Source organism: Boleophthalmus pectinirostris, unplaced genomic scaffold, assembly GCF_026225935.1.
Source record: "Boleophthalmus pectinirostris isolate CB_2022bp ecotype Guang Dong unplaced genomic scaffold, ASM2622593v1 HiC_scaffold_19, whole genome shotgun sequence".
In the NCBI taxonomy this organism is placed as follows: domain Eukaryota; kingdom Metazoa; phylum Chordata; class Actinopteri; order Gobiiformes; family Gobiidae; genus Boleophthalmus; species Boleophthalmus pectinirostris.
In genome coordinates, this window is record NW_026571140.1 from 9,494,655 (window position 1) to 9,521,649 (window position 26,995).

General features: G+C 39.5%; 1 protein-coding gene across 1 annotated transcript in view; it reads left to right on the top strand.

The window, feature by feature from the left end:
- LOC110162588 (cell migration inducing hyaluronidase 1) overlaps positions 1–26,995 on the top strand; it is a 139,609-nt gene that overhangs the window by 80,374 nt on the left and 32,240 nt on the right. Inside the window, 7 exon segments of the mRNA XM_020927486.2 lie at positions 2,199–2,269; positions 2,342–2,440; positions 4,583–4,704; positions 11,202–11,349; positions 15,632–15,823; positions 24,084–24,253; positions 26,203–26,412. Of these exon segments, the coding sequence (XP_020783145.2) occupies positions 2,199–2,269; positions 2,342–2,440; positions 4,583–4,704; positions 11,202–11,349; positions 15,632–15,823; positions 24,084–24,253; positions 26,203–26,412 (1,012 nt within the window).

Genomic DNA, 26,995 nt, shown 5'->3' on the forward strand with positions numbered 1-26,995 from the left:
AGAGGATGCCATGAGAGGGTGAGGTTCTGGTCAGAGAGTGAGAGTCCGATGAAAGAGAGAGTTTCTGGTGAGAGGGTGCGATGAGAGGGTGAGGTTCTGGTGAGAGGGGGACATAAGAGAGTGAGGTTCTGGTGAGGGGGGTGAGGTTCTGATGAGAGGGTGCCATGAAAGGGTGACGTTCTGGTGAGAGTGTCAGGGTCTGATGAAAGAGTGAGGTTCTGGTGAGAGGGTGAGGGTCTGATGAAAGAGTGAGGTTCTGGTGAGAGGATGCCATGAGAGATGAAGATGTGAGGGGTTATGAGGTCTGTGAGGGTCTGATGAGAGTGAGAGTCTGGTGAGAGGGTGCCCATGAAGAGATGTGAGGTTCTGTGAGAGGGTGAGGGTGATGAGAGAGTGAAGGTTCTGTGAGTGGGGTGAGAGTCTGATGAAAGAGTGAGGATCTGGTGAGAGGATGCCATGAGAGGGTGATGTTCTGGTGAGAGGGTGAGGGTCTGATGAAAGAGTGAGGTTCTGGTGAGAAGATGCCATGGGGTTTCTGGGTGAGAGGGTGAGGGTTCGTGAAAGTGAGGTTCTTGTGAGAAGTGGTGGCTGGTGAGAGTGTGAGGTTCTGGTGAGGTGAAGGGTGAAGGAGAGGGTGAGGGTGAACAGCTTTACAGGCAGTTGAGAGGCTAGAGAGATGGTGTGTTGGTGTTTGTGAGAGGTCCTGGTTAGAGGGTGAGTGTCTGGTGAGAAGCTTAGGTTCTGGTGAGATGGTGAACTTCTGGATAGAGAGTGAGCATGTCTTAAGAGGGTGACGTTCTGGTGAGAGGGCGAGGTTCCGGTGACAGGGTGAGGTCCTAATGAGAGGGTGAGAGTTTGGTGAGCGAGTGAGTGTGTCTTGAGACAGTCAAAGTCTTGGTGGAAGGGTGCAGAAGTAGTGATCCCTGATAAGATAACAGACCCTGGTGTTAGGTGTTAGGTGAGAGCTTTACGAGAGGGTGAGGGTCTCATGGAAGGGTGAGAACCTGGTGTGAAGGTGTAGGCTAAGGTGAGAGGTTGAGGATCTGTTTAGATGAGAGGACATAGTGGAAGGGTGCCATTCTGGTGGGGGTTGAGCATCTGGTAACCCCTCACTGAAGGTGTGGGTGAGTTTGTTGAGAGGATAAGAACCTGGTGGTGAGAAGGTAAAGGCCTGGTGGTGAGAGGATGAGAGTCTGTTCTTGAGCAGATCAGTGGAGCTATGTGTGAACACTCTGGGACGGCTCTGACATTCCTCGCGTCGCCTCCTCTCTGCTCTGGTGTCATCAGAGGCTCATTTGTGGCTCGTAAGCTACAGACACTTTTAATAAGCATAGATTTATGAGGTCTTGTGGTTGCATGTTCTATCTGTGCTGACATATTCACTCTCACAAACATAGTTGACAGTCCTTACAGTTCCTCTCAGAGTGCAAAGAGGACATGCATCTGCACAACTGTAAAACCACAATGCCAATTAGAGCAAATGAGCCCAGTGTTGATATCAGGGGTTTATGCAATGAATCCAATAGACATCAGAAAACTTTGAACTCTGTAACTTTTCTGGTGCATGGTCAGCAACTGGCTTGTCTCCATGAGGATGTTATTGCATTGCCTGGAATGTTTTGCCTTTATTTGATTACTGGTGTTTTGTCAAAAATGCCTTGAACACTTGCATGTCCCTGTGAGCGGTGGTGCCTCTCCACAGATCTGACCTGTAACTTTGCCTGATGGTGTCCCCCTTCTTCTTGCTTCCATGAATGTAGAAAGCCATGCAATCAAACTCTTCATGCAAAGTACAAACATCTCCAGACAAGCAGGTGATGGACCCTTCAAAAGCTACTCAGTGCACCTTTAACTGGCTCACATCCAAACTTCTGTTACATCCAGTTGAGAGAAAAGCACACTCACTTTCCCTGTCCACAAATGCACAAAGCTCTTACTTTCTGCTTGTTTTTCACAAACAAAATAGTCTGTTTTGTCACTAAAATAGCCTGAAGTACATCTGTTGGTGTTGCCATGTTTGTTTTGGTTTGTTTGTGAGTTGAGTGAATTTGGAATTGTAGGTAAAAAAAAAAAAAAAGTCGGGTCTGCTGTTCTGCTTAAAACCACATATATTTTATTGTATTCTATTTTCAAATTAAAAGCATTGTAGGTGAGGTCAAAAAATCCTAAACATCACTAAGTGCAGTCTCTTTTATCAGACACCCCTGGACCCTGATTGCAGTGAAGGGAGAGCCCTCATCAGCGGTGGAAGACCACTCAGTTTATCAGGGTACTCCTCTTCTAACCTCTCTCCCTTTTTCTCTTTTTCCCTCTTAATTAACATGTCCCTATGTTGTTTCAGGGACCAAGTCTTCCAGCGAGGCCCATGTCTCCCGCACGTTCCACTCTAAAGAAGAGGGGCTGTCCTTTAACGTCACTGCTTCCAGCCAGTGGGTGCAAGGTAAATGTTCACCCAATCTCACTGCAGTAGACCAGCTTAGGTCCTTCTCCTGTAGGACTTGACTTTGGGGTAGACATAGCACATGTCAAGACATGAAAAAATAATATATCCCCACCCTAAACTCTACAGGAAGTCAGCCTTTGTGGACAGAACACAGTTTTTGCAAAATGTTTCCTCTATATTCATTTTTGTTCACAATGGATTTTTATTCAAAAAGCCTGCTATTTGGTCTGTAATCACAGACCCATGTGTGTTTATGTCTATAAAAAGTATTTTTTTGATAAGTCATAGAATGTGGATGTGGCCGATCTGCAAAGAAAAAGCTATTTTTAGAAGTATTAAATCACACTGAAATGCAGTGTCCTATTGCTCTGTATTATTATACCTTTTGAGCATAATGATGACCTGAATGCAATGATATACAATTTACATAGCAGGGATATAAAATTGTTCCACAGCGCCCCCTTTTTGAATGGAGTTTTTAAAAAAATTGATTTTGTCATAGATAATTGAAATTTCACCTTGACGTCCTTATTGCCATATTGAACAAAAACACCAATGAGGACCTACTTCTATTTTTAAATGTGTTGCTGAGTCATGTTAAAACATATTTTTATTTTCAAAATATAAAAAAATAAATAGGACTTTTTTAAGTGACAAAATAGTGAAATAAAAACACCAGGGTCATGTAGAGTGGGTTAATACAGACATTTTAAGACCAAAATAATGAGGCTTACTGCAGAGGTTAGAGAGAAGACACAGTATTCCGATGTAAGTCAGTGGGAGCCAGGGTCAGTAGGAGCCTAAAGAGCCCCCATGCAACCTTCCTATTTGGAATTCGGCGGCTAGCACGTTAACTGTGTCCAATTAAATATACAGTCTATGTGCCATACTGTGGAACATTCTCAGTGGAGACAGGGAGCCAGTAGAGAAGTTACATAGTGCATCTTTAAAGACAAAATCATGAAATAAAGATTTCACTTCTGGCTTGTTTGTGATAGCATTAGGACAAACTCATGTTGTTTGCTAGGATTCTTTTAACACTAGTTTAGAACATGTGCTAATTTTGTCTGTTCCAAAACATCATTAAAAGATTAATCATCACTATTCTTTTGTGCCAAGCTATTAACATTCTGAACAAATCTACCACACCCCAGTACGGGTGTCTGATTGATGAATGGGCTCAATGAGAGGATTAGAGGTAGGTGAGGTAACACTAGATGTGTGTAGAGATAGGTAAGCAACACATTTGTGGTCAGAATGTCCTATGGCCAATCTCAAGCTTGGCAGGTTTGGGCCTGGTTAGTACCGTGATAAGAGACAGCCCTAAATTCCAGATGCCACAGTGAGATGGCAGTAGCTTAATTTCATACTCATTGTGTCCTTGGGCAAGATATTCATTTTTCCCATACACTTTTCAAAAATTTGAAACATTAAGCACTCAAAGGCATTGCGTAGTCTAACCATCAATATGGTAACTGATATCCATAATGTGGTTGTTTCAAGCACATTTAAATTGCAAGATCTGGTGAAATGTTTTAATAACTAAGCATTTTTTTAATGTTTCTTTTAATGTTAAAGATTTATAAATATTAAATATAAAAATATAAATATTATAAATATATAAATACAATTTATTGTGGTCATTGGTTACCATGTAGGTGATTAACCTGGAGCAAGCTTTCAAACTTTTAATATAATACATTTATTTTCTTTTTTTTTTCTGAATGACTATGGAAAAAATGTATAAGAAATGTACTTTCATACCTGGTGGTTGGGCAGTCGAGCTCCATCTGAATGTGGTTTGTGTAGCCTCGCTCCTTTTGTCGGTGAAGCATAAGAAGTCCGAGGTTGTCCGTGCCTTTCTGTGCTGAGTTTGCATGTTGTCCCCATGTGTGGGTGGGTTTTCATCAACCCAGATCAAGATCATACAGCAGTAGCTCATGCTCCTGACATGTTGCACCAGCGACATTGGTAGAAAGATGGATCAAATGCAAAGAATGACATTTTCAGTTACAGTTGCAGCTTATAAACACAGTGGATGAATAATGCACTGTGAAGCACTTTGGGTCTCTTGAAAGACACTATATAAATCAAATTCACGGTTACATTCTTCTTTTGTGTATCTGTGACTGTGTGCAGAGGCCGAGTGGACCGAGTGGCTGAGCAGAGATGACCAGCGCGGCTCTGGAGACTGGGAGAAACTGTCTGACCTCATTAAGGCATTCCCCCAACACCTCTGCCCCAACCCCCTGGACATGCAGGTACCACTACCCTCCCACTGCTCCTATGACAACTCAACATCAGTGAATATTAGCCATCTAAGCAGAGACCTGTACCTAAATTTTACTGTGTTAAAATGTGAAAAAAATGAATTTGTTCATTTTAAACTGTTTGCAGAGGTCCAAAATTATTCCCCATTTACCTTGTGCAGTCCGAGCATCCTAAATATTCACAGCAATGAGTTTATAAGCACTTTTCTCTCTCAAGACAAAGGCGGCATTTTGCCCTGACAGTAAAGCCAACAACACTAAGCAGGAAAACATACAGTTCCTGATTATTGAACAATAAAATGCCTTCTTATTAGATGCAGTTGACTTATTTTGACCCCAAGATCTGCTTATACAATATATCTGTACTCTGGTAGGAAATATTTTGGTCAAATACATGGAACAAAAATGGGTACAGGACTTCTCAACTGGTGGGTGGCAAAAACATAATAAATTAGGGTTGCATGTCTTTACAGAGTTTCATTCACTACCTGCGGGATGTAACAATATACTGTGATATTATGGGATATTGGATAGCTAATATGCCCTGACAAGCTTTAGTACTATTATTGCTGCCGGGTTTTAACAGATTCCTATTTGAAGTGCGCAAATAGTGTTCAATAACACTATTTTTTTCATATTGGCTGTATTAAAATCGAAATGTATTAAAGCAAAAGGCAATTTGCTCACCCAGCATGTGGCACTATGTAGTCATTATGTATGAAGACAACAAAACAGAGCAGCATATGATTTTAAAGGTGCACTATGTAACTTCTCTGGTGGGCGGTATACCACCTGCTTGCTTTGTCTGGCAGGTTTCACAGTGTGGCATTAAATGTATCTGGTGTTCTCTAAAATAAAATGCATCCTTGCTGTAAAACGGCTCATCAGATGTAACTTTGCGTGGTGCTTTGTCACCTTGGAGACTAATTAAAGGTCCCATATTACACCAAATGAATTCTTGTGGGCTTTAAGCCATGTTATAAAGTTGTTACCACTGCAAAAACATACCCAAAGTTTAGTTTATTAATCTGTCTGCATCTCAAAAGCTCAAAATGATCTGTTCCACCTTGTGATGTCATGTAGGGGTAGTGTAGTTTTCAAGTTAACAGCTACATTTTAACTTTAGTTCAGCAGAGATCGGCAATTCCAGAGCAGAAATCCTCCAAATGATTCTAGTGAAGGTATATGGAATTTAAAAACACACTGGAGCACTTCCTGTATTACCACACAGCATCCGAAGTAAATCTATTATGACACCAGACTGTCCATGTAAATGTCTGTGTTGATAGAATAATTTTAGTACTAAAACCAACTTTGCATTTGAAGGATTTATGTCTGAGCAGCAGTAGTGAGCTGTACTTCCTGATAGAAAGCTTGGCAGCAGCGGACTGATATATGAGAAAATAGTCCCTCAACATGCAACGATTCATGCAATGCAAGGTTAGTTTTATTTCAAACATTATTCTTTCAACACAGACATTTACATCGACAGTCTGGTGTAATAACAGATTTACTTTGGGTGCTTTGTGGAGTAAGACTGTTTTTAGTGGCAGGATAACTATGCCCATTGACATGCACTAGCCTAGCACCAGCGAACTCTGCAAATACAAGGACTGGATGGAATATTTTTAAAAGTGTCTCCACACGTGTCCAACACTGTGGCTCACTAGGAAATATGGCCTTTAAACTCTTTCCTCCGAGTACTCGTTGATGGAGAGGGATTCACAGATAAGAAGACCTGAGTTCACTTCTGTTTATTTATTTACACTTCAAAATATTGAATAACAAAGCAGTAGGGTTCAACTACCTGTCCCTAATCTAAAACAAAACCTGGGATCTGGACAGGTGGACGCTCTCGTCTCCCCTTTCTAACCCTGAACCCCTTTATATAGTCTTTGTCTTCGTAGTCTAACATTATGGTTTCTAGCATTTTTTGGTTGCATCCAGGCGTTGTCTTCTTCTTATTGGTCCACACAGTTCCTCGTTGTGGATTTCCAAGACCCCGACTTGCTTTCTCCTCACATCAATTTTTCACCTTTCACCCGGTCCCCACTTTCTGTCACACACACTAGAGAAAACATGTCGCACAAAGTGGAAGTAGCATCACATCGGCCTTTCTCTGACTCAATTTTTGTATCTCTGAGCTGTTTACCAGACGGTCTAGTTCTATTCCTTTCAGACTGCATGCAAAACAATAAGCAATCATACAGTCGTCCTAAACCGCCCTTATACAGCCATAATCAGACACATAATATCTAACAGGCCCTTTAAGTTAAATGCCATATCGTGGAAGATTTGAAATAACACTTCTATGTTTACAATGTACCTTTAACCTTAACTCCTTGAGCGAAATCCATGTCGTGCTCCACAGACTGAGAACCCTTACCTTAGTAGACTGGGGCTGTCTGCACGGGTCACTTGTGTGGTTGTTATTGTGGAGAGCGTGTCAGGGAGGAGAATGCGCTATGACGGAACACTCTGCAGACAGCTCACAAAATAAGAAGCATTTTAGCGAGCGCAGCCAGCCCTCTCTCTGATGTTCTGTGACATCTGTAGTGCTTACTGTGAAGATGCAGAAAACAATGTGTGGGTGGGGCTTTGTCACTGTGGGGACTGAAATCTGTACGCACACTCGCATCGTGGGGACCGGCCTCCCTTCTGGTCCCGGTAATGCTTTATTTTTTAGATCAGCAGCATGATTTAAAGCTCTGATATGCGTTAAAATAGGTTACATTTAAGTATAGGGTTATGTTAAAGAGGGGGTATTATGCTTTTTCTTTTTTTTTTAGCTTTCTAGCATGCCTGAAAAGGGTTTATATGTCATTCATGCCTTTTCAGTAATTTACCGATCTCTCCCAAGCCATATTCGAACCCTATTTATGATTACCAGTAAAGTTCTGTCCAATGCTCCGCCCACAAGCCTTCGTCACCCATCCTCCCACACGATAATTCTCCATAAATATACAAAAACATGATACAAATCTATATGCATCAACTTGACAAGCCTAATGCAATGTACAGTAGTTTCATTACCAGGATGCCCTTTTATAGTGTATTGATAGTGCTCTGAAGGGGGGGTGATTTAGAGCAGAGAGCAAAGAGTGGAAGGACTTTGAGCAATACATTGTTTTCAGTGAATGTAGCATTTCAAAATAATGAAAGGTCTCTCTATCTAATCTAAATATTTTATGTATTAGCAGTTTAGCAAGTGACTGGTTAAAAGTGCATTGTGTAAGTTCAGGTGGAGGATCCGTCAAATGCTTTTTTTTCCTGGAGATGTTATTACTTTGTAACATCACTGTACCTAACAGGGCTTGTATAGTAAAGTTGTGCATGTGCATATACATGAGCAACCGTGCCGTGCTTTGGTCCACCTCCTCCAAAAGCACGGTCCGATTTTGCTCACTGGACAAACGTACCGCACTTTAGGGGCTATCCATGCTTGGACACAGTTCAAAAGTCCTAGTGTGAGTGCACCCTAAGTCAATGTAATGTCAATGCAAAAAAAAAAAAAAAAAAGCATGAAAATCCTATATATGTGTGTGTCTCTGTGTGTCTTTTGTATCCTACATCTCTCATGGAACACATTTTAGAGTCCTTTGTCACTTTGTCATTTTATCATTTTTATTTCATATGCTTTGATTGTTTTTATTGATTGGACATCATTCCCCTGTGTGATTTTAAGACAATTCTTTTATGGCCATCTTTTATTACTATATTTGTGTGAATCCCTTGACTGGTGCACCATTAACTTTTTTTATTTTATCTCTCCTGTTAACGAGCCTGTGCCTGACTTCTATTTCTTCTAGTTCAGGAAAATGCCTTTTACTACATGCAGTATAGCCCATTGCATTGACAGCAATTTGTGAAAAGAGAGAGATGCAATTTAAAAAGCATTTAGTTGGACGAGAACCATGTGGAAGCAAGTGACAGGGAGAGACCATTTTATCCAATCAGAGATGTTGTTAGGTGAGAGCCAGGTGGAAACAGCTGTCTGTGAGGAACCATCAAATTATGACTTCATCGCAGTTCAACATTAATGTGTAAAGGAGTGGGTGGGATCAACAGTTAATTGTGAATTGTGTACTTTTTCAATCATTATTTTACCTATCAGTATTTTTAACTGCAGATTTAAATGGCTCATTTTACACTATTTTTTGTTATAATGTTTCCTCATCACAAACATACCTGAAGTTGTGTTTTGGTTAATTCACAAATCTTCAACACACAAACCCTGAATATTTAAACTGGGTTCTTCTCTCAAACAGAAAACACACTATTACCTTGTGATGCCATGCAATAATACAGGAAATGCTCTTTTACATTTTTAAACTCCATACACCTTCACTAGAATTATTTGGCTTCTAGCTTAGGACTTATTAAAAGTTGCACTGTATAACTTTTTGGTTGGGTGTCTGTCACTTGCTTGTTTCTATGAATATGTCATTGCTTTGCCTGGAATGTTCCACAATATAACATTTAACAACTCTACCTTACATTTATTCAATTATACATGGTTTTATAGCTCAATCATACCTAGAAAAACCTCTCCACAGATCTGACCTGCACTTTGGTCTGGTTTGAACTGTGAAAACATTCCAGACAAAGCAATAAAATCTCCATAATATCTCCATGGAGAAAAGCATTTGATGGATTCTCCACCAAAAAAGTTACACAATTCAATTTAAACAAGGTTCTTCTCTCAAACAGAAAACATTCTGTTCAACCTGATTTCATAATGATAATACAGGAAGTACTTTACCATGTTTTAAAACTCCCTATATCTTCACTAGAATCATTTGGATCATTTCAGCCCTGGAATTACAGTATCTACTAGAATTGCCAAAAACTACAGCTCCATGACATCACAAGGTGGAACAGAGTGTTTTAACATCTGGTGATGTAGACAGACTAATAACGTAGGATTACTCAGACATGTGTGAATGAAATAAAACACAGCTCCAGGTATGTTTTTGTTGAGGTAATGGCATTCTAACATGGCTTAAAGCTCACAAGAGTCAATTTTGTGTAATATAGGACCTTTAAGTATTTGCATCCCATCACATATTATTGCGATACATATCTAAAATTAATTCAAGTCTTATTAACGGTACGATGGCTCAGTCAAAACTCTATAAAATGCACCAATGTGAATGACTTACTGTATTTACCTCCGGTCTGTGGCGCCCTGCTTCAAATATATTTCTATATCTGGCCCTCACTGAAAAAAAACGTTTGGGCCCTCTGACCTACATAAAGATGAAAAACTGACACAGAACACTTAGACTTAGACAAACTTTATTGATCCACAAGGGAAATTATTTGGACACAGTAGCTCACACATCCCAATATATTATAACAACAAAGAGCAAAAATAGCAAGTGACTGCCGTCAAATAAGACATATTTATGTAAATGTACACATACAAGTAAAAATAAAATACTGAAATATAGTAATACAAATATATCTCTGCTATATACAAGAGGTTATAAGGAAAAACAGTGCAACAAGGATATGATGATTGGCAGGACTTAGGGTTATCTGTTATATAAGGTTGAGTTGCTGTACATTGTAGGGTGTATTATCTGTTACATAAGGGTGAGTTGTTGTACATTTGTAGGGAGTATTATATGTTGCATAAGGGTGAGTTCTTGTACAGTTGTAGGGAGTATTATTTGTTACATAACAATGAGTTGTTGTACATTTGTTGGGAGCATTATCTGTTACAATAAGGGTGTGTTGTTATATAGTTTGAGGGAGTATTATCTATTACATAAGGGTGAGCTATTGTACAATTGTCAGAAGTATTATTTGTTACATATGAGTGAGTTGTACAGTTGTAGGGAGTATCATCTGTTATATAAGAGAGGGTTGTTGTACAGTTGTAGGGAGTATTATCTCTTACATAAGGGTGAGTTGTTGTACAGTTGTAGGAAGTATTATCTCTTACATAAGGGTGAGTTGTTATATAGTTGTAGGGAGTATTATCTATTATGCAAGGGTGAGTTGTTGTACAATTGTTAGGAGTATTATTTGTTACACATGTGTGAGTTGTACAGTTGTAGGGAGTATTATCTGTTATATAAGAGGGGGTTGTTGTACAGTTGTAGGTAGTATTATCTTTTACATAAGGGTGAGTTGTTGTACAGTTGTAGGGAGTATTATCTCTATCTCTGATATCATGGGCCATCACAGTATATCAAATTACAAGTCTCTGTGCTACTTCATTTAAGAGAACTACATAGACCATGATCCTTTGCTCTGTTTTAGTAGATACTGCATGGAAAAATTACTTATTAAGTACTTTTATTTATTATGACAGAAAAGCTGTCACAATTTACACAATACCGTGAAATGCATATCGTAAAAATATCGTATCGAGACATTTGGATATCATTACATCCCTAATGGAGTATGGTATAAATGTAGTCCTGTAACACTGTTTAGAGTTGAGCTTGTGGCTTATTTCTTCTTCTTTTTCGTTGTAGGCTGAGACCATAGAAGGAGTCCCGGCTGAGCAGAGTGGAGACATTATCCACAAGAAGGACAAAGAGTACGGTTTTGTGTGTCTCAACAAGGACCAGCCTCACGGGATGTGCCATGACTACCGAGTCCGCTTCCTCTGCCGCAAACTAGGTAAGGCACCAGGATAACTCATGAATCAATAAATCAAGCTTTATTATAGATTCCGGTGGGTTCACATAAAACATTTAAAAAACAAACAGAAGACAAACACAACAGCAATGATATTACATAATCCATATATGCAGTTCCTCCAGTGCCTCCGGAGTTCAAGGGTGCACCTGACACTGCTCTGCTCAGGCATTATTAAAACATTTATCATTTCATTCTGTGAGTCCTCATGGCGCTTCATAAACGTATTTACAAAATTCCTGATTACAGCATTCGACGTAGGGACATTATTTTTCACTAACAGCAAAATGGCACTTGTCCATCGAGGGGCTTTCAGTAAAAAACGAAGTGCATCATTATATGCGATCTGCAGCTTCTTAAATGTACTTTTACTGTAACTGCACCACAAGTGGGTAGTATAGAGTGGTGTGTAGTAAGATTATCAGATTAATTAGGTTTCACAAACAAAAAACAAAAAGAAAGCATAAGATTTGAATCCTCATTGCTTTGCCTGGAATGTTCCACAGTATGACATTAAACAGCTCTACCTTACACGTACATTCAATTACAGGTGGTTTTGTAGCTCAAAAATACCGAGAAATACAGACATTCTGACTGAGACCGGGGTCGCATCTCCACAGATCTGTCCTGTAACTTGGTCTGGTTTTGTTTGGTTTCAATGAAGACAGAAATACCACAGATATAACAAATCGAAAAATAGCGTAATATGGGCCATGTGGACTGTTTGTGTGGACTGTTAGTTGCTAATTATAATACATTTTATCAACTGCTAATCTAGAAGGAAGGGAGAGCCATGGGTGTTGTTCTATAACACTTTGGAATGAGGCCACCCTTCTTCATTTTGTTGTCTGAAATGGTGTTCTTGATAAATACTGTGAGATCTATAGGAAGTTAATTTGCATACCTACTTCCTCCATTTCCCATTTTACACTTATCTGTTTTTAAAGCTGCATTGTGTAACTTTTCTGGTGGAGGGTCCTTCAAATGCTTTTCTCCATGGAGATGCTTTGTCTGGAATGTTTCAGTGTGGCATTTGACCTTTCTATCATCATGGAGACCAAACCAGACAGATCAGATCTGTGAAGAGGCCACCCCACTCACAGTTACAACACATGTTTTTCTAGGTATTTTTGAGCTATACAACCATGTGTAATTTAATAAATGAACAGTAGAGCTGTTAAATGTCATGCTGTGGAACATTCCAGGAAGAACAATAATATTTCGTGGGTATGTTGTGGCCATACCAGTTGTCAAAGCCTGATCTCGTCACATCTCAGAAGCTGGTTCTAGTTCGCAGACAATAAAAACACTTTGGAATTAGATGCAGACAGCACACAGTGGTTTAACTTTTCTCTTTTGTACTGGGGAAAAAATAAATGTACTTTATTACATGAACATTATCAGGTACAGCCTCTTCAAGTACCACCCTAATGTTATTCATGTAAATGAGTACAGATAATATTTTAAAGGTCCTAAAAACTTGACTATTTTGAGCTGTGAGTCATGTTAGAATGTTGTTACCTCATCAAAGACATACCTGGAGTTGTGTTTCATTCACATGTTTGAGTAATTCTGCATTATTAGTCTGTCTACATCTCCAAAGCTTAAAAGGCTCAGTTCCAATTCATCATGTCATGAAGCAGTAGTTTTCAAGTTATCAGCTACTTTTTACCTTTAGTTCAGTAGAGATTGTAATTCCAGGGATGAAAGTATCCAAATTATTGTAGTGAAGATGTATGGAGTTTAAAAACACAATGGAGAACTTCCTCTATTTCCACATGACATCAAAATGTGGAGGAAAGTATTTTCCATTTGGGAAAAAAACTCTAAATATACAGGGTTTGTGTGGTAAACAAGTGTGAATAAAACAAAGTCTCCAGGTATGTTTTTGAAAATTATACATTATAACAGATCAAAAAACAGCCTAATATGGGCTATGTGGACTGTTAGTTGCTAATTATAATACAAATTTGTCAACTGATAATCTAGAAGGAAGGGAGAACCATGGGTGTTGTTCTAACACTTTGGGATGAGTGCACCCTTCTTCATTTTGTTGTCTGAAATAGCATTCTTGATAAATACTGTGAGATCTACAGGAAGTTAATTTAAATACCTACTTCCTCCAATTTCCAATTTTACACTTACCCGTTTCTAAAGCTGCATTGTGTAACTTTTCTGGGTGGTTTTCTGGTTATCATGTTTTTTCTTCATCAAAACCATACCAAACCCTGCATTTCCCCTGCATGAGTTCTTCTCTCAAACAGAAAACACTCCGTTCCACCTTGTGATGTCATGTTGTAATACAGGGAGTGCTCTACTGTGTTTTTAAACTCCATACACCTTCATTATAATCATCTGGATTATTTCAACCCTGGTATTGCCCATCTCTACTGAACTAAAGCTAAAAACTTGGAAATGACCACCACATGACATCATAAGGTGGAACAGAGCATTTTGAGCTTTGGAAATGTAGACAGACTAATAATAAAGGCTTACTCAATCATGCGTGAATGACAGAAAACACAACTCCATGTTTTTGATGAGGTAACAACATTGTATCATGGCTCAAGTCTCACAAGAATCAGTTTTGTGTAATTTAGGACATTTACGTACCAACCAAAATCTTGATTAAATGTTTTCCATGCTAGACCCCACCCTTATTTGTATTATATATTCAGTCGTCTGCCAGTAACCCCAAAACATCTTCACTGGAACTCTTTTAAACTGTTGACAACTTTAAAAAAAACTTTGTTACATAATCTTCATTCTTCAAGATAAAATAGAACATTCCAGTAACCTGACCTCTCTGTTGACCGGGGCTGGGGTGATTCTGGGTAATTAGTCATATGTGATTATTGTCTGTTTTTGTCTTTTTATTTTGACAAGAAGCAGCAGTGACATTGTTATCCTCACACATATCTCTTGTTACAATGCATATGGCAGGTTAGATTACTCACGTTCACTAAAATATCGTTATATTTAAGATTTCACTAAAAACCTTGCAGCAGTCTTTTCTAGTTTTTGAACTTTTGTGAAGTTTTATTTTTATCACATATGTCACACCTGCTGATGGAGTGACTAAGTGAAACACTGTTACCTAATGCCAGCTATCTTGTGTAATTTTATGTGTGAGACTTGTTTAACACTACAAATAATCTCACCTGTAGTAGTTCTAATTAAACAACTTTATGGCACGATTGTGTTAAAATAAAGCTCAGATTAAATTTTAACAAGCCTCAGACAGAGCAGTGCTTACAGTTAGCGTCACATCCCCAGAGAATGTTGATGACACCGGCTCCAAAGTATCAATAGCACAACAGCAACCATCATGTTAACAAAGAAGCACAATAGTGATGATTAGACTAATAGATGGAAATAGATGACAACACTTAAAAATGCGTTCCTTAAGCTCAAAGCTCAATTTTCTGCATTTTGGATGAAAAAAAGAGAGAAATTCTCTTTTAGAACTCACCGCCACATCCTGTGTTTTTGTATTTTTCTTTGAAACTTTTCACCACAAACTGCCACTTGACTGATACAAAAATATAATCAATATTTAACACAGTTACTATCCCACCAACAGTGGCGGAATTAACAATTTTGGGGGCCCTAGGTGAACTTGAGTTTGCGGCCCTCACTATAATGCACTGTTTTGTTGTTTGTTTGATTGTTTATGTTTTTGTTTTTGTATTTCTTTAATATTTATTGTCTGTTTTTCCCCATTGTTCTTGAGACATGCACATCTCCATTTGAATTAGGGTGGATTGGACTTGGAACTTGTCTTATTAGTTCGGTAGCCTACTACATAACCAGAGCTGAAAGTAGTTATATTTTTTTGCTAGTACAATTACATTTTTGTTTACATCCATTATGATATTGCTATAACTGTGTTCAAATCAGGGTCAAGCTGACTAGTCCATTCTAATGTGAAAGAGGGAAATGTTTTGACAGTTAAAATAAATTTGACAATCAGATACTCTTTTTCTTTTTGATGGTGTTTTCTTGTTTAAAAGTACACTGCTCTCATTTAATGTCATATTGAGAGAAAATCAAATTACTCTGAGGCCTTGGCCATTAGTGGTAATGACAAGGGCAATTGTTTGGGGGCCCCTCCAGGTTCAGGTGTCCTAGGCTGCCACCTACTTTTGCCCAATGGTAACTCTGCCTCTGTCCATCAAACCAAGTAATATAATATAAAAACATAATATAATATAATATGAAAATATACAGTATAAACATGTCTTATGTTGTATGTCTCCCACAGTGCGTCCCCACGCTTACATCTCCGTTGACTCCCAGTCCAACAGCAGCGTCCTGGAGCTGGCTGACCCCCCTCAGGGCTGGGGCCCCGGGGACCGCATCGTGGTGGCCAGTACGGACTACTCCATGCACCAGGCCGAAGAGTTCACTTTGCTGCCCTGTCCCAGCTGTGCCTCCAACCAGATCAGAGTGGCAGGTGAGGACATGCTGAAATTCAAGCGTTTGTACATGATTTTAAACTGTGAATTAGGAACATGTTATGAACTTTTATGCCCGCCCACTTAGCAGGATGCACTGATTCAGTAATGGTATCGGATATCAGTGCAGATACTGAAAGATCTGATTCTATCTGATCGGATATCAGCTTACAAATATCGGTTAAATCAATATCTTGGTTGGACAAAAAAATGTATGTAATTAAACTATTTACTGTATTGTTTGCAGTCTGTCCAAGAAATTCCTAGCCAGGCTGGCACCACCTAGTGCCTCCGCTGAATTTAATTTCCCTCCAGCAACTAGGTCAGGAATTGAAATACACTAGACAGTTTTCAAAAGCCAGTTAGCCCCGATAGCAGTGCATTACAAACGTCACGATCAAATAGCAGCAATTGGTTGAATGGAAAAAAAAAGTACCTGTCTACCATCGAGAGAACGACACTGCGAGGTCAGACGGATTCTATGAACTGAAACCGGCTGATGAATCAGGTGAAGAAATTCCCATAATATTTGAACTTTTATTGACACAAAATTGTTCTGGTGTTCATTTTTTCATTTTTCATTTTACCTTTATGTAATCAGAAGGTCCCATTGAGATTCAGAATCTCTTTTTCAATACCTGGCCAAGGTAGCAGGAGCACAGTCAATACAAAACAAAACAGTCAAATTACAAAGTATCACAAAATCTTTTGAGAAAAACATACACATTTCAGTCACTAAATTTTTAAAACATTTTCTTTAACTTATTTTGAGAGATTGAGAACAGTAAGTACACATAACACATGCCTTTCAGTTTTGTCTTATTTATTGTTTAAAAGGAAATTAAATACAATTTTCAGTCACTGCACTAGTATCACTTGATATTGGATATGGGAAAATACTTGAAGCTATAGTATCGAAATCAGTATTGAAGTGAAAAAGCTGGATCGATGCATCTCTGCCACTTAGAAGCAACTGTTTGGGATAGTGTCATGCATTTAGTTCATTATTGTAATTCCAGGGCTGAAATTATCCAAATGATTCTAGTGAAGGTGTATTGAGTTTAAAAACACAGTGGGGCACTTCCTGTATTACCACATGACATGAAAGTGGAGAAGAACATGCCTGAATGAAACAAAACACAACTCAACACAACTCCAGGTATGTTAGTGATGTGAACATTATAACAGAGCTCAGAAAATAGCGTAATACGGACCCTTTAAATGTTATCAGCTCCAGATCTAGAAGGATGACACTTGAGGATGAGACCATGTTGGCTGTCCTCCCTTATTCATGTTGTTGTCGGAAACAGCGCTCTTATCTCTTCTAGTTTTTAGAATTTTTGTGAAGTTTTTCATCATGTATGTCACATCTGCTGAAATCCGGCATTCACAGTCCTGTTTAGGTGTTTGATTTTCAACAAAAACGAGAGCCTAGCTGAAAAACTGTTGGCTAATGCTAGCTAGCTTGTGTCATTTTGTGTGTGAGAGACTTGTATAACAGCACAAATGATCTCACTTGTTCTAGTTCCAACTAAACCACTTCTTTATGCTTAGATTGTGTGAATATAAAGCTCAGATTCAATTCTTACAAGCCTCACATAGAGCAGCGTTTACAGTTAGCATCACCATGACTAAAAGATTGAGTAAAATAATCAGTACACCGTAAATTTCTCTGATTTGGCCAAGATTTTAAAACTTCTCTTCTTGTTTTCAGATTTATTATCTACTTACTAGTTCTGAGACTGCCTCATTTTTGTCTAGAGGTAGTTTATTTTAAGATAGCTTATCAAGTAAAATTATTTTGCTGCATGGATGAATAATTTCACTACTTTTAATTCATTTTCTGATAAAGTGTAAGTGTAAGTGTAAGTGTTTATATCTTAAATGCCAAGCTGTTTGGAAACTAGGCAGGAAGGTGGCCAGTGACCCAGCCCATGCTCTTCACAGTCAGTTTGAGTTGATGCCGTCGGGCAGAAGGTACAGGGCCCCAGAATGTAACCTGAACTGATTCAAACATTATTTTGTGCCATTAGCCATTCATCTGCTAAACTCAGAGAGTACAGTTAAAAAAATAAAAGTAAATTATAGACAAGCATTGCATACAGGCTTAGGGTAATGTGCAATCAAAACTGCACATAGGCTTAGGGAATGTGCAATCAAAACTGCACATAGGCTTAGGGAATGTGCAATCAAAACTGCACATAGGCTTAGGGAATGTGCAATCAAAACTGCACATAGGCTTAGGGAATGTGCACAAAGCCAAGGGTAGGGGTCTCCAACCTGTAGCTTGGGAGCTACTGGTTGCTCTCCACCCCATTCCAAGTAGCTCGCTAAGGGATTTCTGAATCTACACGTATTGTCCTGAATAGGTAAAATTTGATTTAAAAAAAAAAAAGTCTGTTACTTTGATACATTGTACATGTATCATTCTGATGCCTAACTTTGTACACAAATAAATGGATAATGGTTTATGTTTTATAGGTATCTAACTGTACCTCAGTTAAGGCTCGCCGTGGCTTTTATAAATGCTCAGTTTCTTGTGATTGCTAAAATGACAGCTCTCTGGCATTTTTGTTTTGTAGAAGTAGCTCACCAGAGGAAGAAGGCTGTAGATCTATGGCTTAGGGTAATGTGCAATCAAAACTGCACATAGGCTTAGGGAATGTGTAATAAAAACTGTACATAGGCTGTGAAGGGCTTGCCTGTATAGAGTGACTTATAGGTCCTGCTGGTGTATCACTCATGGTTAAACTTAGTCTCTTATTTATCTATGTTCTATGATTGATGTTGGTGTGGGCTTTTGTTGTTGCTGTGTTGTCTTGTCTTTGTGTTAAAGCATGTGACCCCCTGTCCTAAGACTAATTTCTTCCACACAGGAGAATAAAGGAGTATCGTATCCTATCTTATCTTATCTTATCCTTATCACAACCCCAGGGAATGTTGATGACATCGGCTGCAAATTATCAAAAGCAGCCATAATCTTAACAAAGGCCAAAACTTGTCTGGAGAGCAAAACAGTGATGACTAGACTAATAGATTTAAATAGATGACAACACTTAAAAATGTGTGCCTTGGGCTTAACGCCTCAATTGTTTGCATTTTAGATGAACATTTTTTGTTGATGACATAGGTATTTTTGGACTTTTCGCCACAAACTGCCACTTAACTGATACAAAAATATGTTTATATATTTAACACAGTTATTATCCCACCAAACCAAGTAATAATTGTAAAAACACAAAACCTGTAAACATGTATTGGGTTGTATGTCTCCCACAGTGTAAGAGACATGATGAAATTCAAGGGCCTGTACCTGATTTCAGTCAGTGATTCTAGGGAAAGTATATGGAGTTTTAAAACACAGTAGAGCACTTCCTTGTATTACCACCTGACATCTCAAGATGGAACAGATTGCTTTGCGTTTGGGAGAAGAATTCAGCCTAAATATGCAGGCTTTGCGTGTTAAACATGTGTGAATGAAGCAAACTTCAAGGTATTTTTATGATGAGGAAAAAACATTATATTTTAACAAATACATATTATAATCTATAATCCGTGTATCATTCGTTCATTCGTTTTTCAATATAAAACCAAAAATAAGAAAACGAAAAAACAACAGTTTTCTTCGTTATTTGTCTCCAAAACCAAAATGAAAAAACGGATAACGATTCGTTTTTTCAGTTTTCGATTTTGTGTTTAAATGAAGAATGGAAAAAACGGATAACGGCCGTTTCCCGTTTACGTGACTTCCGTGACTGCGATGCCGGACTTTTGCACCGCATACGGACTGAACCGGGACTGATCCAGGTCCGAGACCAGACCGAAACCAGAGCGGGACTGAGACCGGGACCAGACCGGGACCAGACCGGGACAAGGGCGGACTCCGAGCTTTGACTCCGAGCCTCCACGGGGTCCGAGCCTCAGCTTCGAGCTCCGGCCCTGCCGTGGGCTCTGAGCCTCCGGTCTGGTCCTGGTCTTGTCTCGGTCTCGGTCTCAGGCCCGGTCTGGTCCCGGTCTGGTCCCAGTCTCAGTAGCGCTCTGGTCCCGGTCTGGTCCCGGACCTGGTCCATTTGAACCAAAAGCTCTTAGTTCGATTCATTTTCATTGGTCTGAATGCGTCGGTCGGATGCTTTGCACCACCTCGGAACCAGCCGCGGTTCTTGAGCGCGGAGGACCAGAGCAGCTCTGTCCCGGTCTCAGTCCTGCTCTGGTCTCGGTCTGGTCTCGGACCTGGATCCGTCCTGATTCAGTCCGTATGCGGTGAGACTGGGACCAGACCGGGACCAGAGCGGGCCTGAGACCGAGACCGAGACAAGACCAGGACCAGACCGGGACCAGACCGGAGGCTCAGAGCCCACGGCAGGGCCGGAGCTCGAAGCTGAGGCTCGGACCCCGTGGAGGCTCGGAGTCAAAGCTCGGAGTCCGCCCTGGTCCCGGTCTGGTCCCGGTCTCAGTCCCGCTCTGGTCTCGGTCTGGTCCCGGTCTCAGTCCCGCTCTGGTCTCGGACCTGGATCCGTCCTGATTCAGTCCGTATGCGGTGCAAAAGTCCGGCATCGCAGTCACTGAAGTCACGTAAACGGGGAACGGTCGTTATCCGTTTTTTCCATTCTTCATTTAAACACAAAATCGAAAACTTTTGATTTTGGAGACAAATAACGAAGAAAACTGCTGTTTTTTTCATTTTCTTATTTTTGGTTTTATATTGAAAAACGAATGAACGAATGATACACGGATTATCTATGATATCATGGATCCTCATGTTGTATTTTGGGCATTTTAAATCGCCGCGTTGACAAGACAGTGAGGTCCTTGTTATGTAAAGTCTTGCCTCTGGGCCTCAGACTGGGCCTCAGACGGTGATGATGTTGAAGACCGGTTAAACTAACGGCAGCTGACATGTTTATGAATATGTCCTCTCACACTTTTCTCACAGGACTCTTTACTGTTGGAGTCAGCACAGGTCAGCTACTACTGCGGTTTGTTTTCTGAGAATTCAACGCTGCTGAAAATTGAAAGGGCATAAGTGACGTTTTGGGGCAAAACGAGGACTCCAGAATCTTATCAAAATATTCACAATAATCGTATTTTTTCAATACATTTCCAGTTCAGTTGTTTTCAAATTCAAAATGTTGGTCAGAAGTGTCCTTTTATATTGTGCTTATAGGTCAGTGGTAGTGTCAAAATTAAATGAACCTTGCAGTACGATATTTATTGCGATATCGTGGGAAAGCTCACGATATGGTGGGGAGGCGGTACAATATTTTCACAATATACATCTCACTGTACAATATTTATTATTTTGTGGAGGCTAACATAACTGTCAATATGCTACTTTTTTCCTCTTAAAATGCCTTGACAAGACTTAATCCAAAGAACTAATTCTTAAAAGTGCTTAGAACTGTTATTTCTTCTTGTAGTCTACACTGAAATGGAGCAAAGGATCATGGTCTATGTAGTTCCCTCTGTGTGTGTGTGTGTGTGTGTTTTTTTTTTTTTTTTTTAGCTATTGCTGTACCATGCCTCTTAATTTAAGCAAAGAGACTTATAATTCGATATATTGTGATGGTCCATGATATTATTGTGAGAACTTTGACGATACAATATTGCGATATTTCAGTTATTGTTACATCTCTATGTCACAAATTTTCTAACGCTAATATCTACCATATTGCCATTTAGTCTAGTTCTGGGCGCGTTCTAATTTAGTCCTGGTTGGGTCCGGTTTTGTTCTGATTTGGGTGAAAAAAACATTTAGTCCTACTTTAGTCTGGTTGTGCCCTGGTTTATTCATGGTTTCAAACTGATTACCTCTGCCAAGGAGGTTATGTTTTTGCCGGCGTTTGTCTGTTTGTTTGCTTGTTTGTTTGTTTGTTTGTTTGTCTGTTAGCAACATAACTCAAAAAGTTATGGACTGATTTTGATGAAATTTTCAGGATTTGTTGGAAATGTGAAAAGGAAGAACTGGTTTCATTTTGGGGGTGATCCGGAAGAAATCCTGGATTCTGGATCACTTTGAAATTTTAGTTAACATTGTGGTAAATGGGGCCAAACATTTTGTTTCTCAATATCTCGGTTAATTATTGACCAAACCCCATGAAATTTGACTCAGGGATGGACAATGGGATCCTCTTTCATATTCCAAAGGCTGATCCGGATCTGATCCAGAAGACTGATTTTATCGCAATTTTGGCTGAGGTCTGCGCTCTCTGAGTGCTTTTCTAGTTTTACTATGGATTTTTTAGCAACAAATACACATATACTTGAATAAATACCAAATAACAAAACAATAAGAGTTACATAGTGCACGTTTAAAGGTCCTATATTGTGCATAATCAGCCCTTGTGAACCTGGAGTTGTGTTTTGTTTCATTCACACATTCACACACATTAATTTGAGTAATCCTTTATTAGAAGTCTCTCTACATCCCCAAAGTTTAAAATGCTCTGTTCCACCTTGTCATTTTAGCAGTAGTTTAGCAGTTTTCAAGTTAACAGCTATCTTCTACCGGTAGTTCAGTAGAGATTGGCAATTCGGCAGTGTCACTGTGAAAGGAGTTCACTTATGGAATAGTCTTGACAAAGAAATAAAAGAATCAAGTACAATGATGACATTTAAAAAACATATAAAATCGAATGCACTGTGTCTGTATGAAAAAGAAAACTAAGTTGTGTATAATAATGAAGATTTACTGTTTGCAATTGATCAGTAATTGTGCCTGAATTAATATGGAATGTTTAGTGACCATCGGTGTTGATGTTTTGTCTTGAAAAAGGAAAGGGGGGCAGATAACATAAGATTTTTTCTTCTTTCTGCTCCTTTTCATTCATTTCTTGTGTGTTTGATGTTGTGACACTGTCGATGTCTTTTTATGCTTTATGAATGAAATAAATAAATAAATTAATAAAAAAAAATTAAATTAAAAAATTCCAGGACTGAAATCATCCAAATGATTCTAGTGAACGTGTATGGAGTTTAAAAGCACAGAGGAGCACATCTTGTAATACCACATAACATCACAAGGTAGGACACAGCCTAAATATGCAAGGGTATGTTTTGATAAGGAAGAGGTATTATAACATAGATCAGAAAATAGCGTAATATGGGGCCTTTCACAAAAAATAAAATAAAGACTTTGATACCTCCATTTTGCGTGTGTGTGAGTGTGTGTGTGTATCGGCCTTCAGTGATCATAACTGTACCAGGATTAGTTGTCTCATCTGAACTCTTGTAAATGGCATAAATGATGTTAAGTGAAGAGTGGTGCCTGGAGCTAGCATGATTCTATTTCCATCGTGACATTTACCGAGACTCAAGAGGTGCGGCCGCTGTTCTGTCCCTCAAACTGTACAGTGTGTGTATGTGTTATATGTCTGTGTGGACTTGTTTGTTTGGACAGAGGAGGTAACTTTTTTCTAACTATCTCCCATGTAGCTATTTATCTAAACTGACTTATAAAGTTTTTGGGGTGTCATTTATTCAATTACAAATGGTTTTGCTGCTCAAAAATACCCAGAAAAACAGGCTTTCTCCACAGATCTGACCTGTAACTGAAGTATTGAAAGGTTTAATACCATATTGTGAAACATTCCAGACAAAGCAAGAACGTTTCCATGGAGAAAAGCATTCGACAGAGTAACAGACCCTCCACCAGAAAAGTTACACAGTGCACTTTTAAAGATACACTATCTACATTTTCTGGCAGAAAGTAAAGTCATACTTGTTTCCATAGAGATGTTATTCCTTTGTCTGGAATGTTCTACAGTATGGCTTTGGACTTATCTTTATTAGACTGTGAAATTGTTGTACAGCACCAGCCCCACACTGCCAGCTCAGCCCTTGTTATCTTGGCCTACTTTGTCAGAGATATAATACTCCCTACTGTGGTAGCATAACATTATCACTATCCTGTATTAGAACTCCAGCCTCATGCCTTTTCTCACAACTCTTGCACTATTTGGGTTTATTCTTCAACCTTCTTACATACTTACTTACTTCTTACAACATGTAGGTATTTTAAAAGTGGTATTAAATCCTGCATCAGTGGCACAGAAGAGAATTTCACCAGGTTGATCAACAGTTCAATCCCAGCTTCATGCATACTATCGTTGGGAAGACACTACACCCACTTTGCCCGGTACAAATGATGAGATGACGTGCAATAAACTTAACTCTCAAATCTTTTACATTCTAAGCAAAACAGTGTAATAAGAGATAATGTTAATATATATTTTGATTGTGATGTGTGTGCGGTGCATTCAGGTACAGCACAGTTTCTCCACATGGGTGAGCTGGTGGACGGGGTGGACATGAGAGCGGAGGTGGGCCTGCTGACCAGAAACATCCTGCTCAGAGGAGAGATGCAGCCCGAGTGCTACAACGAGAGCGCATGCAAGTTCTTCAACTTCGATACCTTTGGAGGACACCTCAAGGTACGTTTGAAATGAAAACACATGGTAAAAAATACAAAATAACAGGAGAGATTCATGCATGCATTCATCTGTAGTCCCCAGGCAGGCTGTCGTTGTTATTCATAAAATCATAACACTCAAATAACATGGGATTAAGAGGTAGGGTCACCTCTCCACAGATCTGACTCGTAACTTCTCGTCACACTCTCTTTTTTCCATGGAGAGGGATGTATTTTATTAGCGAAAAGCCATTACACCAACAACCTGGTGGCTGACCATCCACCAGAAAAGTTACAGAGTACAACTTTAGTTAAAGGTGCCTAGTAGATACCCTGAGTGTTATCATGGAGATGGCATGCTATTTGCCTGGAATGTTTGATGTTTCCCATGGTATTTTAAGCAATAGAAACAGCTGTAATTGAATAAATGCTAAATAGATAAGTCTAATGCTATCTACTAAAGAACATTCAGGACATAGCAATAACAAAGTTACATAGTGCACCTTTACATGCCAATCTGTGGAATTCCATTAACATGTTTTAATCTCTATAAGTTCAAATATAGCAATGCCAAAAGAGTATTCCTCCATTTAACTTGAACTGCTCTTGCCTCAGCGTTGGTCTATATAGTTTGACAGCATCAAAAAGGATAGATTTATGTTTTCTTCCTGCCACACAGTAAAATTTATAGACACATTTCTGCTCACCCAAACCGCACGCGAGTTCTTTTTTGTGGGTGTCAGGCAGAGGAATTTGATCTGGATGTGTTGCATTCGAGCGTGCCATCCGTTCATCAGCTCTGGTATCATAATCGTCAGAAATATGCCCGTCTATACCGTATGTCCCCCCAGGGCCCAGGCAGGCAGCAGGCCAACAGGCTAAGTGAACGCCATGCGTGTGAAAATAATGGGCCCAACCTGGTGTAGGGTGTCTGTGCAGTAAGACAAGATGGTGCTCAGAAAGGCAGCCCACCCAGAGGTGCTCAGGCTGGCATGAGCAGAAGTGGGGTTAGAATTTGTAATAAATAATATCAAATAAAAAGGTACTGTGTCACCTCAGTTCTGACAATTTCCTGAATGTCTCTTCCCACTATTTCCACCCATTTTATGCTGGTATTTGTCTTGAGAAGGCCAATTGAACAAACACTCTTTGAATTGGGACATAAATTTAGACATGACTTGGGACGTGACTTGGGAAATGACTTGAGACATAATTTTGGACATGACTTTGAACATGACTTTGAGCATGACTTTGGAAGTGACTTTGGGCGTTACTTTAAATGTGATTTTGCACATGACTTGGGACATGACTTGAGACATAACTTTGGACATGACTTGGGACGTGACTTTGGACATGACTCTGGACATGACTTTGGGCGTCACGTTGGGCTTAACTTTGGGCACAACTTAGGGCATGATTTTGGGCGTGACTTTGGACATGACTTGGGAAATGACTTGGCACATAACTTTGGACATGAGTTGCGATGTGGATTTAAACATGACCTTGGGCGTGACTTTGGGCCTGATTTGGGGCACAACTTAGGGCATGACTTTGGGCGTGACTTTGGACGTGACTTGGGACATGACTTGGGACATAACTTTGGACGTAACTTTGGGCATGACTTTGGCCACGGCTTTGGGTGTGACTTTGGAAAATGACTTAGGACATAACTTTGGGTGTCACTTTGGAGGTGATTTCGGACATGACTTAAGACGTGATTTTGGATGTGATTTAGGATGTGATTTAGGATATGATTTAGGACGTGACATGGGACTTGACTTCGGACATGACTTGAACTTGACTTGGGATTTGCAACCTTGAAACTGTGTTCATAAATCCAGGTTTAATTACTTGTTGTCCATACAATATTTGCTTGAAAACAGAACATACTGATTTTAAGGTGAGGAGTTCAAATACCCTGAATACTGCAATTATAATGAACCTTTTAACATATTGCTTCTGATTGGACAGGTGGAGAGGGGTTTCCGGGCCGTGCACTTATCCGGGTTGGAGCTCCAGCACATGGGCCAGCAGACCATGGGACACTACCCCATCCATTTCCACATGAACGGGGACGTGGATGAGAAAGGAGGCTACGACCCCCCCACCTCCATCCAACATGTGTCCGTACACCACTCCTTCTCCCGCTGCGTCACCATCCACGGCACCAACGGCCTCCTGGTGAGAACCCATCACCTCTGCATTAGTGAGAAGGGTTTGATCTCGGGTGTAACTTGGATGGGTTTTTTGGGGTTTTTTTTGTTTTTTTTTATAATATTTCTCTTGCTGCTAGGGATGAGAATTGATGCAAATACCTATATTAACATTTAAAAAAAAAAAAAAACAATAACTAGGCTTATAAATTTACAATTTACAGTTACAATTACAAGTTACAGTTAAAATGAAGTTCACAAATTAACATTTCACTTTGTAATAAAATAACAAAATACATTTACCTGGGATGTTAAATAATTAGTTGCATTTTCTGTCAACATATAGCAAAAGGAAAGACACATGCACAAAAAGACTGAGGCAGCTTCCAACCATCAAAATCTCAAAAGACTGTATAAAGAAGTGCATTTAGGGAGTGACATCGCCTTTAGTGTTCGGGTCCAGTCAAATGAAGCTCGTTGAGGTTGGCAGTTATTGCTGGGTTTTAGATGACGTTACGCTGACATCAACAAAAGCAGATGGGGATCAGGAAGTAAAGACAGATGCACAAAACCCCATTTAACTTCGTTGATTAGGCACCAAAATGTCTATT